Consider the following 21,161-nt stretch of genomic DNA (forward strand, 5'->3'; position numbering starts at 1 on the left):
TGTACTGTCCTGGTTGTCATGCAGTTGCTAAGGCTTGGAACTATTTCTTATCAAAGTTGATACATGCCGCTCTGCAGAATTCACAACTTAAGTTTTCAATCCAACTGGGTTTAAATAGTTTAACTTTTAAAAGGGTGGAATAGAATAGTAAAGAGATTTGATACATGTATTTGAAAGCATTATATGTAAATATGTAATAAATGTGAATGTACGGTAGCTAATAATGATCAGTTTACTGGGCTGCTAAATACACAAGTTGACACTAGTGCTTCTGCTTATTAGGACTGGCAATTTACCAAAGCCATGTCTAAATAGACAATATATATTTTAATTGTGATGCAAGTACACCTAGGAAGACACAGTTGATAGAAAGCAATTCCATAATTCTGATTATCAGTCTTCCTTTGGTGTTTGATTGTGGATTGTAAATACTTTATGACAGACCATCCTGCAACTCAGAAGCATCTTTCTGTGGCTGGTGGAAGGACTGGGAAAGGAAAACAGCTGCTAAAATTCTGGCATGCGCACACACTTCCTTTTAATGTCTAGCCTCCATGAATTGCTCACAAGAGCCTCTGTAGTAGCAGCCCTCGCTTCCCCTAAGGGTGTTATAAAAATTGTCCAGGCACATAATAAAACCACTCTAAGTAAAGTAAAATAACAGTAAAACCTCTAGCAGCAAATTCCAGAGGAGTAACCATGTTATAAACAATAAAACACACCCATCTTTAAAATGCACAGTGCAGAGATATATAAACAATTAGTGCAGTGATTATTGTTTTATCTATATTTCAGTTTCTTGTATACAAAGCAAGCTGTGTTCATGGGAGGATGTTGAGTGCAGGCATTTCTTAATGATCTCCCTGATTGCGCTTCACTGATCAATTTTTCATAAAAATCTTCTAAGGATTGCTGTCATATGTCAGTAGTTTCATATTTTCAACTCCGACACACTTCACAGCCTTTGTGATCTTTAGCTCATCTCAGCCAAGATGTAAGAAGTATTCCTTGTTCACCTTTACAGCTTGTGCAAGTTATTATATTGAAATGTATGTGTTTGAATATTGGCTTTAAGTTGGGGAGTGCACATGTGTCCTCTTGTTTCCTGTTGCATTTCCAAGTTTTACAGTGATTCAACCAGATAAACGTGATGCGGGGTTTCCCCTCTGTTTTCCTATTAAATCAAACTAACACCTCTGGGTTTGTCATTCAGTTGTCATACAAGAAAATAATACATGATAAATCTTGCTGTTCCAAGTATTTGTGTATTTATTTATAATACTAGTATCCTGCTTTATAACCCTATGAGTCTATTCAAGAGGCTTAGAAAAGATTTCCAAAACAAAACACCCACTCAAATCATAGCTCAGTGGTAGAGAACCAAGATTATTCAGGCTCTTGCCCCTCTTCTCCCCTCATATTATACAAGGCAGCTTATTGATTGATTGATTGATTGATTGATTGAATTTATGTAACGTCCTATACCCGGGGGTCTCAGGGTGCTTCACAGCATCTCTGAGGTGAGGCAGTGGCACTGAGCAGGTGGATCTAACTCAGCCCATCCTTCCCTTGCTGTCTGCTGACAGTCAACAGGTCCTATGTGGATAATCAAAGACATGACTGGGTGTTTATTTAAATGTGTTGATTTGTATACATAAAATGAGAAATAATAATTATCAGCCAATCTGTTAAAAGATTTAAAATTATTTAATTGGTTGTCATCCCAAGTGGAAAGGGTAATAGTGTCATATGCCATCTCCATATTCTGTGTTTCTGTAATGTGTCAGTAAACAGATAGAAATGCAGTTAAACCTATAATCATGACATTTGGCTCCACTGTTTGCTGAGAAATGAGGCTATATAATTTTATGTATAATAACCCTATAGAGGGAAAGCATTTTTTAAATTCTATACTGCTGCATATTAGTAATTCTTGTATGCCATAGACGGATAGTATCATTTTTGTAGATAGAATATTATACACCCTTCAAAACTTAAAATGAGCTGCAAGTTCTAAAGGCTTAGGTATTCTTGATATCACAAGAAATTATCCATCCTTAACCATTTTGAGTTTCTAATGGTAAATAAGATGAAAACTTAATTCATTTTTGTTTCAGCAGTGCTTTCTTCCCAGGAGCCACAAAATCATGCAAATATAAACTCCCTTTTGAAATAATGAATGCATAAATATTGGCAACTGCATCAAGTTTCACAACAAGTCATGTTTTGAAAGACTAAAAAAATGAAGAAATAATTGATTCACATTTAATGAGAAAAAAGTTTTTGTTTGCTCTCACAAATGAAATAAGAAGATGTGTTTAGCTATGCATATTTTATTTTAAAGTAAAAGAACAGCTATTACTCTAAGGATGGGGTCAGTATGTGGTATCAAGTTTGTTGGTGGCATTTCACAGTCTTTGGAATTTCCAAGATGGGAAGTTCAGTTGACATTTCTGTTCTTGCCAGTAAATATTAAGTCAAGACATTTCTTTTTCAGTGTTGTTGTTGTTTTAACTTAAGTGAAGGTATTTGTTGCTTGATTTAATGATTGTTAGCCACCTCAAGGTTGCCATTTGAGATAGAAAGGCAGGATCAAAATGCTTTTAATGGATAGAATGCAGTATTCCCCAAATAATAAGCCAGTTGACTTAGAAGTATACTTCATTTGTTTCAAGGGAGCAAGTGAGTATTCTTAGGATCTATTAGCAGCATTGTTCTTGACCTAAATTTTGGACAGAAATCCTTCTGATGTAAAACAGGGTTCTCATCAGCATCAAGCTCAGGTGTCCAATGCAGCACATTCCCATACTTTATGAAATTGATTGAAGTTTATGTAGCCTGATGGTGTGGACAGGACCCTTGCAGTACAGTCAAACCTTGGTTTCCAAAATGCCTCCATTGTCATACGTTTCGGCTCCCGGATGCTGAAAACCCGGAAGTAACTGCTCTGGTTTCTGAATGGTTTTCGGAAGCCGGACATCTGACGCGGCTTCTGTTTTGAGTTTCCCTTGTATTGAGTTACAGGTAGGTAGCCATGTTGGTCTGCCGTAGTCGAAACAAAATAAAAAAAATTCCTCCCAGTAGCACCTTAGAGACTAAGTTTGTTATTGGTATGAGCTTTTGTGTGCATGCACACAATTTTTTTTATTTTGATCCTATTGTATTGAGGCGTCCGCTTTCAGTTTTCGGTTGTCGAACATTTTGGAAGTTGAACTGTCTTCCAGAACAGATTACGTTCGACAACCAAGGTTTGACTGTAATGTGATTCACTTCTTGCTGTCTTAACCTCTGTCCATATTGGCAAGTGAAAAGCCAGTGGGGGTAGCAGCGGCAACTGACCAGCACAGTCCAGAATGTTAATGCATCCCTATGCAGTGGGCTTCTGCCTACTGTCCTTAAACAGGCAGCAGTGCATTCACCTCTGAAGAAGCCCTTCCTGGACTGTGGTTTACAATAACTGCTATCCAATTATGAATGACCTTTCTTGGGTAAGGTGGTGCAGAAAGTGATGGCAGAGCAGCTGCAGGGGTTTCTGTAGGATATCAATTTTGCTGATCTATTTCAAGGCACACTTTTGTGACTGATTTTGCCTTTTGTTGTTTAGTTGTGACCGACTCTTTGTGGCCCCATGGACCAGAGCACGCCAGGCACTCCTGTCTTCCACTGCCTCCCGCATTTTGGTCAAACTCATGTTGGTAGCTTTGAGAACACTGTCCAGCCATCTCGTCCTCTTATCGTCCCCTTCTCCTTGTGCCCTCAGTCTTTCCCAACATCAGGGTCTTTTCCAGGGAGTCTTCTCTTCTCATGAGGTGGCCAAAGTATTGGAGCCTCAGCTTCAGGATCTGTCCTTCCAGTGAGCACTCAGGGCTGATTTCCTTAGATGACATGTATCAAGAGCTGAACTGTGGGAATGTGATTCTGCCTTTTTTGTTGTACAGTGATCTTAATACATTTGGGTGTTTGCATAGGTGTGCTCTTGATAGGGCTATCTTTGGGTCTGCTGTGAAAGCTGCAGCTGATGCAAAATGCAACAGACCACCAGTAGCACATCTCTGTGCTTGCATTGGCTTGCCATATTATTATTTTAATTTGGAGTACAACTAACAGCTTAGGTCCATGGTATCTGAAATACTTCCTGACACATTATATCACAGTACTTTATATCACACATTATATCACTCATAAACTCTTCATGCAAACACTCAATCATTGATGCGTCTATGTAACATTATAGTGCATGTTATGAGTGCATGTTGTGTAATTGCACCATAACTGCATTAAATAGCAGCAAAATAGCAAATTTAAGACAGCTATCTAGGTGCCTTTGACAAAGCTCAGTGAAGTCATTCTGAAGTTTCAGTGGGGAAACATAAGAAACCTATTGAGATGCAAAAAGGGCATTTTTACTTTAAAAGGTCAAACAGCCATTCATGTCCCATTGATGAAAGAGCACATTCACAGAGTTGGCTGTGTGCAATTCATTTCTTGAGCCTAGTCACTCAAGAAGGCAGGGATTTCAATTGAAGCTTCTGATCTAATCAGAGGGCAAGGAAAAAGTCCCTCATGCTTTTAGATCACTGTACAATAAAAGAAAAAGGCAGCATTAAATTGTTCTTTAATTTCATAAAAATCTGGCTGTAAAAAAATCAGCTAACAATTCTTCATCACATCCCTCCTCCAAAAGTTCCGCAAAAGAGGTGTGCCTTGACTTGCTTCCTGTTATAGAAGCAAGATGCATCTAAATGGGAAGGAAATTCCACAGACATGGAGCCACCACTGAAAAAGCCTTTCCGAAGGCCTCACACTTTGGGGAAGTTGCCCTGTGTGTGTGTGTGTGTTTCTGCAAATCCTAAGCCTGCTGAACTATCTATCTATCTATCTATCTATCTATCTATCATCTATCTATCTATCTATTTATCTATCTTGTGTGTGGATGGAGCCATTTTGGCTATATACAGATCAGCATTTAGAACACTGAAATTGCTTTTAGCATATATTGTGATAATTGGAGAACATACACTCCTGTTTTCAAAATAGGAAATGTTTAAAAGATTTTCTAACTTTAACAACAATCAGTATAGGACTTTGTAATTAGCTGTAAAATTAGCATTTTATTGGGATCGCTGACATTACTTCTCTCTACTATGGCAAAAGTATGGTGGGAAAATATATTTGGAAAGCAAGGCTACCTTCCATTCTTTTCCAAAAGTCATTTCTTGGAAATCATTAATGTTGGATAGACTTAACAGTTCTACACCTTTTAATCAGTTATAAGCATTCCCATTGTCCAGGACAATTGATAGTGTTTTGGTAAGAGCATAAAATGAAATAGAATAATTTCATTTCAAAGTACATTAATAGAAACAACTTCAGAAAATAAAAAACAATACAATGTTATCTGTGTACACTGAAGACATTATTTTATTCTTACTGTTCTGCATATGAAAAGAAATTTATTGGAAGGAACTGAGTATGCAGCACTGGATCTATCCAAAGTATATTTTCAAAATGCCATGTATGGGGATAGCGCTGCAATTTTATTATTGCAGGTGGGAAAATGTTACAATAGGACTCAACTGAATAATTTGGATTGATTATCTGAATGCTGCATTTGACTTGTTATCATCTTGATGCACATGTGGCTAGGGGAAAGAAGGGCTAAGAAACGGAGAAAGTGAATTGAGCATCTACTTTTATTTGCTGCAATTGGAGTCACTGATTCATAAGGGGAAGTCCCTGATGCTGGGAGAGCACATAATGAGCCATTCTCATTGAAATAAGCTTATTTACTAGTTATTTTTCAGTATTCCCAGTGACTCAGACATTTATTTTCAAATTTGGGAAGATGGGCTCATGCAACAAGAAAAAATAAAAAATATTTCCTGGACATTTGTAAATGTCTGCTGACTTTGGTGTACACAGCTCTTAATATTTATGTCATAGGAGTTACTTTAGCATATTCCCATACTTTGTTAATCAAAAAATCAACTAAGGTGCAAAATAAGGACCATAATGGGAAAATTCTGATGCATTGTTCTACACTTATCACTGCACTTGTTGAAATGGGTATGTAGAAATATATATATATATACATTATCCTCTGGACTTCCTGAAGAAAAAAGTTGTAAGATAGGACTAAAAATGATTATATATATTATCCCACCAATTGTGGGGGAGGGTGATGAATGCAGAAAACAACAACTGTTAGAGTGGGTTTTTAAAATAATAATAGTAGAGTGGTAGTAGTAGTAATATCTTTATTGTCAATGTACAACCTGTGTACAAGGAAATTAACTGACCCCCCCAAACACTCAATCTCATTGCACTCTGTGTGCTTGAGGCACAACACACCAACCCCGAAAGTCAGTTGCACTATATTATTTTTTCATTCAGCAGCCTAACAGCCCACAGATAGAAACTGTTTTTTAGCCTGTTGGTACTACTGGTTATACTTCTATATCTCCTGCCTGAGGGTAGAAGATTAAAGAGGTGCTGGCCAGGGTGTGAATCGTCCCTGCTAATTTTTCTCGCTCTCCTAAGACAATGATCCCTTGTGCTGTCATCTAGCGGACTCAAGGGACAGCCCATGATATCATGTGCCATGTTCACCACCCTCTGTAAAGGCTTTCTGTCCGACATACCACACTGTGATACAATATGAGAGGACACTTTCTATTGTGGACCAGTAGAAGGAAGTGATCAATTGTTGTTTAACATTGTTCTTTCACAAGACCCTGAGAAAATGGAGAAAATGGTTCCATATCATCCTAGAGCATATTGTGACAAACTCATAAAAGCCAAGCATTAAAAATATTGATAGAAAGTTCAAAAGTAGACCACATAGCTCAAATAGCTCTGAAATAGGAACATATTTAGAATTAGACATATTCCAACAGATTTCACTGACGAGCACAACGGCATTAGCAGAGGAACGTCATATTCAAAAACACAATTGTGTTTCTATCACAAACCTATCTCACTGTTTCAGGAGTATCTCAATTTCACTTAGCTCTATATCAATGTTTTACTTATCTTTGGAGTCTTGTATACGTCATCAAGAACACTTGGTAAGTAAATGGAAGTGCATTTATGAAGAGGAAATAGTTCATCTGCTTAAGGGTAAATTGGATTCCTTGACTAGAAGAAATTGTCAAATGTTATCTGGTCCCTTCCCCCTATCATGTTATATATAGCCAGGTACAGGTATACTGTTCCTGACAGATTTTTATTCAGATTGCATTTTCAGTCTTTGAAAATGAAAGATGATTGTTGTAAAGGTATCTGTACTACAAAAGCACTGCTTCCTCAAAGTTATAAAACTGATCTACTTATTCCATAAGAAATACTCATTATTAAGAAAATAAGACAGTTTAAAATAATTTGGTTATTTATAAAGGTGTGTCCTGGAAGGCGACATTAGCAGTACATTCATATTTTTCAGTTATCATGTGATGGTCCATGTGCAATTGGATCATAGGTGTTAAAGGTATTGGTTTGTCGGTTGCTCGAGAGCAATCAGGCAATATGCCTCCAAAGTGTGTTCTAAGGCTTTCTTGTTAGTGATAAAACCTTTAGAATGCAGAGCGCCTGTATTCCATGTCCTGCTCATTCATTGGCAGAATCTGAGAGTGGGCAGTACTTAAACCTTCCCCAGCAGAGTAGTTTCTTGACGCCCAGTCTGCGCCTTCCCTCTCTGCGCGGAATCTTTCTGCGCACGGAAGGCTTGGGTAACGGGGGACCTCCCTCCTCCCCGCTTTGCTCCGGCAAGGTGTCCTGGCACTGCCTTCCCTCCTCTGCCCCCTGCCTCTCTTCTCCACTAGAGGCGTGGTTACCTTCCTCCGCTGAGGAAGTGCTGCTTCCCACGATCTTTGGGGGCTCTATGTAATCCACCTGGCCTTTCCCCTCTCGCCCCTGAGCCGATGGCAGTTCCCTGACAATAGGAAAGAGCACATATTTTTAGAAAGGCAGGGCATAGATTCATTGATTATGAGGATGAGGATGATAAGGAGATGAGGATGAGTGAATTGTAGGTTCCATAATGTGATATATATGTTGGCCTGTAACTCAAAGGAATGTTGCATCATCTAATTTCAAATGGATCTTAGGGTGACTTCACACTTGACATTTTGTTCTAAAGTACAAGTACAAAATACACTTGGCTTACATCAGTTGTGTATGGTGCATCTTCCTTAAATAATTCCTTCCCAGTAAAATATGTGGAAGCAGTGTTTGCGCAGTTTGGAGTTTTGAATGGAGAGGATCAGAGAAAAGAGAGCGGGCTTTAGCTGAGGGTCGACCCTGGGAATGGGGGGGGGGGCAAGGAATGGGAGTAGTAGTGTGTATTTTCCTCTGATTAGAATCTACTTGTATATTTGGAAACAAAAAAATTGTTACAAAGCTACCTCCCACGCTAAACTTTGGTAACATTGATGCTAGAATTTCTCACTGTTTAGCAGCAGGGAATGTGTTTTCTGAACTCTTTCAAAATCCCGGATAGCTTTGGCTTCTTGGCAGTTTGACAGAACCTTGCTTTATGTTTTGTGTTAATCAATGTTTAACATACCAGAAATAAAAGCTATCATCTGTATCATGCGACTATACTTATTCCGCTCCATTTCTCTTTCCTATTTGGTCAACAAAAGAAGACCTGAGTCTTACTGTTATAGATATCAAAAGTAGGGAGGAACACAGAGCTTAGTCCAGTGCAAAACCCATTTCACCTCTGCAAATAAAAGTAGAAAATGAAATCTGTAAATGTTGTGATGAAAGAAAATTAATATAGAAAATCAAATTATTCAATATCTTCTTAAGTCCATAAGCCAAGCCTGGTATTATCTCAGTATGTATTGCCATGAATCTCTGTAGCCAGTTTTAAAAGGACACAGCCATTTCTATAGACATTTAATTTATGTGGCTGATTGCAGTGTCTTCCAGAGCTGTCTGGTTTTTCCCCCAAATTTGTCTCCACCTGCTACGTCCAAGCATTTCCTTTAAAATGTGTGCTGGGACCAAGCAAATGGGGCCACTTCCATAGCTCTTACGATGATACCACTAAGTTGTAGGTAGCCTCACTTTTCTCTGTTTCTAATACCCTTACCATAATTTTTCTACCTTGGAAAAGATTTGGAATTGCCCTCCAATGCACCATGTGATGCTGAAGTATTTATGCAGCAACACCAATAACTTACTGCTAATCTATTTTAAGGGTTTATATCAGGCTCCCAGTACGAGACCAAGGCAACAAGGTTTCTGTGAAGTGGTGCTGGGAACCCCAAATAAGACCCTAAGTTCTGCTGTAAATTGTTATAAGAGCTCGTTCAATCTAAAATGCCATTACTAACATTTTGGGTTTGTTTGTTTTTTACACAGGTTTACCGAGCAGAAATTGCACCTCTTAAAGAGAACGTGAACAATGTTAATGACCTAGCTCATCAGTTTACCTCTTCTGAAATACAGCTTTCCCCATATACCCTCAACCGCCTCGAAGACTTGAATGGAAGATGGAAACTCCTGCAGGTAATATTGTATAACATAACCCTAACCCTAAAAATGACTGTCTTAGGTAAGAAAATGGTTTTACAATAAGTATTCTCGAATGTTTCTAGCAATACATTGTATTTCACTCGTGTTCTTCATGCCCAGCATGAATAGTTGCTTGGAACTGAATAAAATACATAAAATATACCATAGGCTTTGACACATGTATCATTAACTGGATCAGAAACCATGTGCAGAAACTCGGTTCCTAGCACCCATTCACCAACAAGCTGCTACATACAAGTAGTGCTGGTTGTATAATTAGCAACATCTGTTTGGTGAAGAGAAGCTTGTGGCTACTGCACATCCTCAGTTTACTCCGAGCCATTGCTTTAGATAAGGGGTAATTTCTGTATGCTTTCCATCCTTCTCAAAATGCTTTAATTCCCCACTCCCTTCCTTTGAATATATTTTATCGCATGTGGAAGACTGAGCTTCGCATTTACTTTCACTGCTTCAATCCATTCTCTGTTCTCTTTTAAACAATTCCTGGGAACATTAATTTTAAACAGTACCCTTTTCTACAAGCAGTTTAATGGTGCCTTCCACCTTGCATGCATTGAGATTACATCAGTAGAATCAAATCCAAAATTACAGAGCATTATATTCATTGTGGTCATTGGCAGAGTTTGATCAAGCTATTAAGTTTATCAAAAAGGTGGTTTTCCTTTTAAAGGATAATTAAGTTTTCCATATAAAATAGAAGCAGATTTTTTTAAAAAAAATGGGTAAAGGCTGTAGTGCAAATTAGACATAGACTGAGCTTAAAACTATATATATTCCTTTAACATCATGTGCAGAATCTACATATTAACTTGATTGTATATGAACACATGATACAGTTGCAGCACAGTCCTACATACACATTCCAGTGTTGATGGCTGAGTGACTTAGGATTGTGCATAGTTGCATTTCTCTTGGTGGAAAGGAGTGCTGCTGGTTTTGGTGCTCTACTCCTGCAGATGCCCAGGCTGCACCCAGATGGCTGGAGAGCTAATGCTGGCAAGTTTTCCTGCCAGCAATAGCAATCAGAAAGCCCTGAAATGAGATGTTGCGGTGAGAGTGCAGCACAGGCAGCTTTGAATCCACTGGATCACTAGCTTCACAGATTCCCCAAAATGCCACTCCTCAGTGGTCCAGACACGGGTTGACCTGGCATAAAATTAGCACGAGCCATCAAGGATTCAGATGTAGCAATGGATCTGCCACTTTGCTCCTCCCCAGCCTCAAAATATGATTTCTCTGTTACACAATCAGTAGATATCAAATATGGAGTACTGTATATAGACTTGGATTGCCTGAAAGGCATACACCTGACAGTTAGTTTGCCTGTGCAGCTGAGCTTTATGTATGTGGGGCGGCTATTCCTTGTATGGATGCCTACACTGGATACTGCAATACGCGGTTAAAAGGGCACATTTTTTACAATCTACATTCTGTGTGCTGGGGTTGGTTTATGGATGCCAGTGTGCTCAGATAAGCTGACTGATACCTGCAACTGTAGACATGAGATGTCTGTGGAGACACAAACGTCAAAAGGGTGCAAAATAGATTATTCAGTATTTCTAAACAAGATCCATGTGGCCATGCCCCTGTATCTTAGTGCAGTTGGGAATATGTATTTATGTGGGCTGTCAAGGGCAGCTGCTGCTGGGGTGTGTGTGTGTGTGTGTGTGTGTGCGCGCGCGCGCGCTCAGGATTCCAGCAATAAGGGGTCAGGAGCCTGGAGGGTATTTTGAGTAGGTTTGCTGACTGGATTACAGGAAATTGTATATTTCAGTTTAAGCATCCATTTGCTTGCAGATAACTAATAGAGGAAAATAGGTCAGGGGATATTTTGAAGCATTATACCTTGCATTATTAACTTGTATAAAAGAGGCTACTTCTCTGTCAAATACATTTCTGTTTCCCAATTTGAAATACATGTTATTATGGCAGAGGTATAAAATTAATGTTTACTCAGGTTATTTTGCTAGTTAGTTTAAACTATCTTGAGTAGTAGCATCTCTGTGTTTTGGATCAAGAAAGTGAGATAATTTCAGTGTTTTTTCTTATTCTTATTTATTAAACTTACTAGTTGTATGTTGCCTGAATGGTCTCCCATTATATTTTAAAACTTTGGTCCTGAATCTGCTTCCTGTTGATAGTCATTGTAATTTTTAAAAGCACAAAAAGCTAAAAGGTCTTGTAAACCATGAAGCAAAACATCTATATTAGTAAAAGCAAGTTTCATGTTCCCAGCAGAGGGTGATTCTGATCTTTCTTAGAACTTGAAATCCTCTTTTAGTTCCAGTAGTTAAGAAATTGCTCTTGTGTTTTGCTTGAGAATCAGAGCTGTTGCCATGGCCGCAGTTTTCATGGTTCCTGAATGGACTATCAATGAATTAATTGATTATGTAGTTTGACTTCTACAGTTAGCACCATGTCCACTTCTGTGAGCTTAATATTTGGCTCTAAGGAGCATCTTCCATGTGGAAATATGCATGCTGGCTTTTTAGCAAAGGGTGAAGCATGAAGGAGTAATCTGTTTCCAGCTACTTTCAGATATTTGAGTCATAGCTGTCAACGTTTCCCTTTTTTTAAGGGAAATTCCCTTATTCCGAATAGGATTCCTCGCAAAAAAAAGGGAAAAGTTGACAGCTATGATTTGAGTAGTGGCAGATACGTTGTCTATTTGAATTCTCTGTTTGTGAAATTTAAACAGCACCTCTCTTTATATTATACCCTAAATAGGAAGTATGGTTTAAAATATATTTAAAACTATTGAAGAGCTACAGTTGAAACGTACCTTAGCATGGCATTCTATAAACATCTGTGTTGCTCCCTGATTCTTAAGCTGTGTGTAGCTGTGTTTCATTCTCAGTTAACAGTGATTTAATTGCAAATCCGTCTCACGTTACTAATTTAGTTAATTTATTCATAATTAACAGTATTCTATTTTCTGCCAAGGTTTGAGGCACTGCAATAATAGTATTTTTTCATTAAAAATAAAATGTAAGGGCTGAATTTCTGAGGGTCTTTTTTATTCAGTTACTTTGTGAAACTAAGTAAAAAAAAAAGGTGAAATACTTAAGACATTTATTGTTTTCTATTAGAATTAAATGACAAACCTTTAGGAGCATAACTTTTGAGATGAAATGTTTTGCCAGCTTTTGTGTGCCCTAAAGTGAACATTTACATTGGAGCTGAGAGTTAACTTCCTCCAACAGAAATAGTCTTTTCTCCAATGGAAATACAGTACTTTTTCCGTTGGAAGAAGGGAGCCTTTGGATACAACCCGATACCTACTTTTACTCCCAAATTCTCAGAAGCCCATGCAGTCACCCTCCTTTTGGAAGGCATGGGCACATTTGCAAATCTGTGAAACTCATTTAAGCACTACACATGCACTGCAACCAAACACATACCACAACCTATTTCATTGGCTAGAACAGAATATGTGACTTCTGTATGTAATGGTAGTATTATGAGGTCTTATTTGTTTGCATTTATTTATCACATTTATATCCCCTTTCCTCTAAGGACCTCAGGCTGGCATACACCATTCTCTTTCTCTTTATCCACACAACAACCCTGTGAGGTAGGCTAGGCCAAGAGGCATTGATGGGCACAAGGTCACTCAGTGAGTTTTTGTTGCTGAGTGGGGATTTGAACCCTGGTCCCCCTAGTCCAGCATTCTAACCACTCACCACACTAGCTGTCAGAAGCATCTCTAAACTATTTCATTTTAGGCTACAGTAGTTATAATGAGTGTAAATCTCAGAATCACTGGGTAAGATCTTCAACCAGTGCTATGGTACAGTGTTTAGGGCATACAATGTTGGACTGGTGCCAGAGAAACCCATGTCCAAATGTCCACTTAGCTATTCAGCTCGCGTAGCAAGGGGCAAGTTCCTATGAGCAGCCCCTGACATGGTAGATCAGTGGTTCTCAAAGGGTGTGGTACCATTTGATAAACGATCACCTGAAACAGCCACCAGTTCCCTGGTTTTGTTTGATTCTGTTTCTGGCATGTATAGTAGGAGCTGATGGATCTCAAGAGAAAAAGTTGTTGCCAGCAGGGGCTGCGATCAATAAGAGCTCCTTTGGGTACGCATAAGAGCTTGTGCTTACCAAGCAGAACCTTTTATTCTCTGAAAAGCAGCTCCCTCGTGCAGTGTACCATAAGGTGCTTTTGAATTTCCTCTGAATTTCAAAAGCAGTTTTCCATGTGGTACATAGAGCTGTGATCTAAAGAAGAAACACTTTTTTAAAAGCAACCTTATTGTTCTTTTTCAAAATCACAGAGAAGTGGGTGGGTTGTTCTTATTCAAATTAACTTCTTTTGTTGTTGTTGTTGTTGCTGCTTTCTTTATTGTTTTAGCAATGGCTCACTATCTCCTTTCAGTATTATTCTTTTTGATTAAGAGAAAGTCAGTACTGCACTCCTCCCCTCCCCTGCCTTGAGTTTCTCAGGGGAAGACCACAGCAGAGTACTGCACCCATCAGAGATAGGCTTTAAGTAGTGGAAGTTATGTGAATTACAACTTACTTCACACTGCCATTCCCTTAGGGTCAAATTAAATGAGAACACAGCCAGTGTCTGAGTAAGTGCATATCAGCTTTGAAAGAAAGGGGGAAAGAACAACTCACTGGGTTGTCATTAGTTTCCCAGTTCCAACTTTTTCCACAATGGTAATAATGTATGACAAGGTTTCTGGGGCAAGAGCAGACCACATTGCCAGGCAAAAAGAGCCTGATCATGTAGAATCAAATGTCTTCCCCTGCTGCTGCTGCTGCTGCTGCTGCTGCTGCTGCTGCTGCTGCTACTACTGCTGCTACTACTGCCAATACTACTACAATCTCCACAACACATTAATCTGCCAATATGTGTTAAATCCAGGGGTAAGGAATGGGACAGAGTCTCATTGTACTATTATGGTTCTGTCAGTTAACAGCAGGTGAGGAGGAAGGAACCTGGGCACATAAACCTAGGCACCTTTGTACTATATCTGGCCAGAGGTCCCAAATTGCTAGCCATGACAGATGGTATCATTGGTTCTTATCCTTATTGGAAACTTCTATGGTTAACAAACAATGAGTCCTCCTCTGTACTCCACACCTGCTGCTCAATGGCATGTGTAACACAGCCTGCGCCACCACAGCCATGCAGCAGACCATACTTTAAGCCACCACTATCCCACCACTGCCAAGCACTTGATTAGTGTAAAGCTGTTGTATCTGATATTGACTCCTCTTCCCTTTCTACCAGCCTGCATTGTGAGATAAGAAGATGGAAGCAAAGTTCAGTCATCAAAGGCACAACTGTTTAGAAATTGGTGCCCAAGTTTTGGTTTTGAATTTCCTGTTCCCTCGTTGTTCCTTTCCCATGGATTTTTTAGGTTGTGGGTAGGGACTTTCTTGTTTTTATTGTATACAAGCTGCTATGGGGGCCTTTTTGGTAAAGAAGAAGATGAAGAATAGATTCTCCTCTCTGGAGATAAACAAAATTTCATTTGAGCCTTGTGACATATACAATAATAGTGTTGATATTACCATATTTCAGTTCCATCTTGATATGCTGCATCAAAACTAGGTGTCTTGTGGCTCCTTAAGGACTATAAAATGTGTTGTGCCGTAAGCTTTCATAGGCTGAATCATAAAGCCTTTCTCTGGCATTTGAAGCGTGTGATATGTATCTGAGGAAGTGGCCCACAAAGACTTATCAGAGCCATATCCTGTAGTATACTATATTTACAAACTCTACTCTCCCTTTCCCCCCCAGGCCAGTATTCATTTCTTCCTCCGTCATTATTGACATGGTATAGAATCAAGCTAGATAAATACAAGCTTAGGCCCACATTTTTAACCCTTTCAGATAGAAAGAATGGTTCTTCAACCATAGTTATATGTTTCAATGAATAACAAGGTACCATAACATAAGCATGACATAAATGGACCGTTCAATTTATGAAGCTTTACACAAAGTATCAAACTATTGTAAAATTCAGTCTTGCCTTGTAGCAAGAGGTTTGGATTAGTTGTCCACTTTGTCCATTTCAGCTGAATAAGTTGTTTGTTTGTTTTAAATATTTCTGAGCCATCTTTCATGACTAGCATTCTCAATGCAGCTAACATTAATGCACACTTCATTAAATATAAGCTTTGAAACATACAGTTCAAATCACAATACAGCAGCCAGTTAATTTAGTTTATAAATACCAAATCTCATTAACCCCAGCCAGCATATCCAGCTATCAGGAATGATGGGACTTGTAGTCCAAAAACATCTGGAGGGACATCACATTGGCTATCCCAATGTAGACCTACTTTCACTTACTGAAAGAAGTTAAACTCTGTATGTGTTTAAAACCAGCCTTGTGTCTACCCCAATGGATTTCCTGTTTTCTGAGATAGTTTGATGTTTAACCAGTGGAAAATCAAAATGCTGAATGAAAATCTGTGCAGCCATGGGGGCCCAGATTTATTTATAAAACTATTTTTGTGCTGTGTATTTCCTCTAAGGATTATACAAATCCCATTAAAAGAACTGCTTCCCAAATTACTGCAGGGTCCCGCCCCTCCCCTCCTTTTGAGAAATATATTCAGATGCATCTAGGTGAACTTCCAGAATTTTAATTATATCTATATCAGATGAGCTGCAGAAATATAAAAGGGGTTTTGAAGAGATTTAATTTTAGATAGCAGCTTAATTAACAGCATTTGGAAAAACTAGTGCAACTTTAATTAAATGTCTCTACATTAATTTAGTCATTTAATTGAAAATGCATTGGGATAGTGCTTACAATTTATCACCCTTGCTGTTTGAAGGAAGGGATTTTTTCTAGTAAAGTATAATAATAATAAACTGCTATTTTTATGTCCTTGCTATCTTTGTCAGCTGGATCATATTTTCCTTGAAAATATGAATTTTGATTTGTGAGATTTTCTGAAAGCACACATTGTTAGGAAAGGATGTAAAAAATAGTAGGATTCCAAGATGCATCTTGCAGGATTCCCTCCATTACATTTTTTTTTTTTTTAAGATACAACAGCCCAACCACTTTAGCATTGCCCTGTCCTTTAGTTTTGAGCAGCAGGGTTCAGATCTGTGAAACATTTTTAAGCCTGCAATCCTGTACCCTCTTACCTGGTAGTAAGTCTCACTGAACTTACTTCTGAGTAGATCGGTATGGTTTTGTGCTGCTTGTCTCTTTCTGTGCTTTCTACTAAAATATAGTATTGTAGAGTATACTATATTAATTTGCAGCATCCTTAACTTAAATCAGGTCCATTATGCCAAAAATATTCTATTCAGTTTCCTAATGATTTGTTTTTCCCTTTCCAGGTCTAAGATGTTCACTGCATATCAAATATCCATTGCATAAATGGGTATTTGAAGCCATTTCGGCTAGAAATTTCTCACTAATTTAGCATTCCTTCTTACAATAACAACTGCATGTTTGGCTTCTTGTACATCAGAATATCCAATATGGCGCCCTTCAGAAGTTGTGGAGTTGATTCCCATCATTCCTGACCATTAACCATGCTGGATCAGGATGATGAGAGTTGGACGTCAAAACATTCAGAGGGACACATTGACTAACCCTGTTGTACATAATCTACACATTAAAAGCCAACCATTGTACTAGTTGTCCAATTATTTTGTCCCGTTCAGACTGGAAACTGATATGAGGTTTCCAGCCAGAAATTCCATTTCAGGGGGGAGGGGGTTAACAATAGGTGTATGTGCAATACCAATTAAAAATGAAAAAAGAAGTCTGTCTCCAATTTTATTACATAAGAAACCTATCTTCCCAGTTATGTGCATATATTAAATGTATGTTGCCTCTGCCATCAACTCCTTCCTTACTTTGCTTCCTATTTTATGTTGCAATGCTTGCCTGGTAAAAATAAACTATTGAGATGCATTCTGAAGATGATATACTTTGCATAAATTGCAGTCAGGGAAGCATTTCTTGTTTCAAGTAATCACTCTAAGAAAAACAAAAGTATTTACATAATTGCCATGCTACTTTTCTCATAAGAACAGTAGCTACTCCCTGAAGCTATCATAACTCCTTGGTTGAAAAGTAGGAGGTAGAAGATGACTATCCTTTGTTCTCACAATTAGCAATTCAGCCAAGCAGCAGTAGCAACTTCAGAGGATGTCTCAGTTGAGTTTTTCGTGTGTGTTTTCCTCTCTTTCTCTTTCTCTCTCTCTTAGCAGAGACAGTCTGAGGAGCTTCTACAGCTTTTGCACATGCTGGCAAAACTGTACAAAGATGCAAACTTAATAATAATTTAGTGAGACTAAATAGATGGAAGAGTATTTCTGTCTTTTGCAGACAGACAAACATTTGTATTGTTTTGCATACTATGCCAATAAAAAAGTTATTTACCACTCAAGACATTCAGAAACAAATTATTATGGTAACACATAAAAGATTCCACAGGTATACCATGTGCAAAGTATGTTAACCCCAGAGCAAACTTGCCACTGTTACTGATTTCTAAGGTTATTATATCATGGTACTCTTGCATCAATTAACAGGCCTTAGTATTAATAACTGAACTTTTCTTCCCTTGCATAATTTGAAGGCAAATATGACCAGTTAGTCAAGTAATGCTGAAGAATGAATACCTGCTTAGAAGATGTTCCACATTTAGCAAGAAATCCATTAAGATTCCTGAACACTTTATAACATAAAAAACTGGAAACAGGAATGCTACTGCATATGCAGCAGTTAAGTCTGAGAAAAACAATCCCACAAGGGATCAATGTTCAAACAATTTTTAGATTCCATTTAGAAAATACCTAAAACCAAGAAATGATGGCTATATTAAAATCAACCCCTTGGCATCATAACTAAAATGTGAAGGTGCTCTTCACAACGCTAAAGTTATTGATTCTATTTTTAACAGTACTGCAGACACAAATGACTGATTATAACTCTCAAGATATACCTCATTCCTGTAACTTAGTGGCCCCGCAATGCATAGTCAATGCTGCTGAACTAATACTGAATGTAAAACTGAAGGAGAAAGTGGTCCTGAGGTGAATTTGTTCCCTAGGAGTAGATTTGTTGGCAGCCCCAACAACCTCCACGTTAAAGTTTTTGCAGCTTAATATGTGAATCAAAATATCTAGGGTCCCCCTTCCGCTTCTAAAAAGCAAAAGTAAACATTTCAACAGCTTTATTCTCCAGGAGACAGTTTTCTCTAGATAGTTGAAAAACTCAATGCAAATGCCTTTGTAAGAATAATTTATATTCATATGAATTATTTAATAATTTATGTTTGTATTCACATATATATTTTTCATATTGAAAATTATCATCTCAATGGGGTGTGTCAACAGTCCCATTTATTTCAGTGGCTTTTCCTTTATCATGGCATTGATCCAGTTTGTGTGCAATGCTAAGCCAAACCATGGCTAAGCATGAACAAGAGAGCATGTGGGTCCTTGCAGCAAAAACTAGAGGAGTGGCTGCTTCACTCCTCCCCAGTCCGGTGGCGGCGGCACTATTCAGAGCTAAGCTGTGGTTTTGTTTGGTGTTACATTGAAACCTAGAGCTCACTGTATGTCTCATTGAGACATACCACTTGTGGATTGAGTGGTAAGCCAAAAGCAAACTTTGGTTACACTGCATGGTTTGTTTGGAGCAAAACAACCATGAGCCATGGTTCATTCATAATGCTAAGCAGAGCTTTTTTTCCCCAGCCTGAACTTGCCGGAACTCAGTTCTGGCACCTCTCAGGTGTGCACTACTGCCATTCTAAGAGAATGATGGAGGTATTTGTGGTGAGTTCCAGCACCTCTTTTTCTTGGCAAATAGCACTGATGCTAAGCCAAACCTTGACTTAGCTCTAACTGTGCAGCAAGACCGGGTGAGGCAGTGAATGAAGCTTCTGCCATTTTAGCCATGGTTTGGCTTAGCACTGCATGTGAACCAAGCGTAAACCTGGCTCCAACCCAAAACATTTTACATTGTCTCTTTCTAGAGATGCACATAACAGTTAGTATTATTTCATCATAATATATTATGATTTCTGTTCTATAGCACATAAAATAAAAAGCTTTAATAGGCAGGTGAGTTTGTTAAGAAATTATTGAAATAAATAATAGAAGCCAGCTAACCTATTGAGAGAAAGAGAGAGAGAGAGAGAGAGAGAGTTTTCTACTTCTTGTACTTTGACTGCTGCAGTGCGTTGAAATCCAAAAGTGTCCTCCTATGTGTGGAAGAGGTGTCGTGGAAGGGCTTACCTGGCAAAAAGGAAACTTAATTCCAGAAGTTCCATTCTACTTGCATAATCTCCTAGGCTTGTTTCTCCATACCCATACATCCCTCTTATCTAGGAAAGCAAGAAGTATTATCAAAGTTCAAGACACATTCCAGCCAAGCAAAAGCACTCAAATAAAGTGCAAAGGAGGGGAGGGGTGTGTGGCCTAAGGAAAGTCCTGAGAGCTAGATAGAGAGGCTTGGAGGGTTGCCATTCCTGTTGTTATGCATCGTATGAACTCTTGAACATCTATTTGTTGAATTGTGAATAGTAACTAAATTCTTTCTGGTCATAGATCTAACACTAGTAGTAAATTATTAACGGTACAAGTGTGCCATCGTAAATTGGTATGTTTCGAAGGATCTTAGACAAAGTTAAAGAAGACTGGAAAGGTGAGCAATAATTAGAGCTGGATATATAAATAAATGTATGAGAAAGATCACCAACCAGGAGAAATGAGAATGACATTTTTTAAAAAGAAAAAACTTATACAAAAAAAAGTAAAACGAGGGGGGGGAACCATAAACCTTATTGCACCAGGAAATATTTAACAAAATGCTATCAACATACAAGTTGAGGGAAGATAATTTTAAATTAGAAACAAAAGCAAGACCAAACATAGTATACATCTAATGAATATATCCAAACATACAATTTTTGTCTCTGCATACTATTCTTTCAGGTTTTTATTTAAAGCTAGTGAAAGTTATTTGGAATAGTGAAAAGAAGGGCTACCATGGGTAAAGAAATGCCACATATTGTTTCAACACCTGACACAGTGATGAAAAAGAAATCTAAATTCCATGAAGTCCCTTTGAAGCCTTCTATTCCAAATACTCACCATCTGTTTTCTTGGTGATTGTTTTTGAATAAAGATGCATAATGCTGTCATTGAATTGAATAAAATTCCCTTGATTATTATTTTCAACCTGATGATGTAGTAAACAAATTATTCAAATAATGTATATTTGGGCGTGATTCAGTTAATGAATCCCATCAGCAGAAGCCCTGAGCAAGGGCTCCCACTGGTGCAGTGGGGTTTTGCCCCTTTAAATCCCCCAGCACACCCTGCTTGTGGGCAGGGGGCAAGAAAACCCCCAGAACAATGGGGGGCGGGGAATAGTTCCATCTGGCAAGCTGAAATGCCTGTTCCGATGGAACAATTGCTTTAGCATAACATTTAATTCCTCCCTTTGTTCTTTATTTGCTATGATAAAAAGAGTGTTTTTAAAACTATTTTGCTACATGTTAAACATTTTATACAGATCAATTTTTCTTTATAGTTTTTCTAAAAGGGCTAGGGGCGCTTTGCCCTTGCACAACTGGTATTCTGAGGTCCAGTCCCTCTAACACAAATGTTT

At 38.3% G+C, this 21,161-nt stretch overlaps 1 protein-coding gene across 25 annotated transcripts in view; it reads left to right on the forward strand.

Moving 5' to 3' along the window:
* DMD (dystrophin) overlaps positions 1-21,161 on the forward strand; it is a 984,302-nt gene that overhangs the window by 816,538 nt on the left and 146,603 nt on the right. For all 25 annotated transcript variants that reach the window (XM_083438913.1, XM_083438919.1, XM_083438923.1 and 22 more), the window contains one exon: positions 9,370-9,516. In XM_083438913.1, the coding sequence (XP_083295039.1) occupies positions 9,370-9,516 (147 nt within the window). The remainder of the gene's footprint in view (positions 1-9,369; positions 9,517-21,161) is intronic.

This window comes from Podarcis tiliguerta (genome assembly GCF_965153285.1).
Source record: "Podarcis tiliguerta genome assembly, chromosome: 4".
Taxonomy (NCBI): Eukaryota; Metazoa; Chordata; class Lepidosauria; order Squamata; family Lacertidae; genus Podarcis; species Podarcis tiliguerta.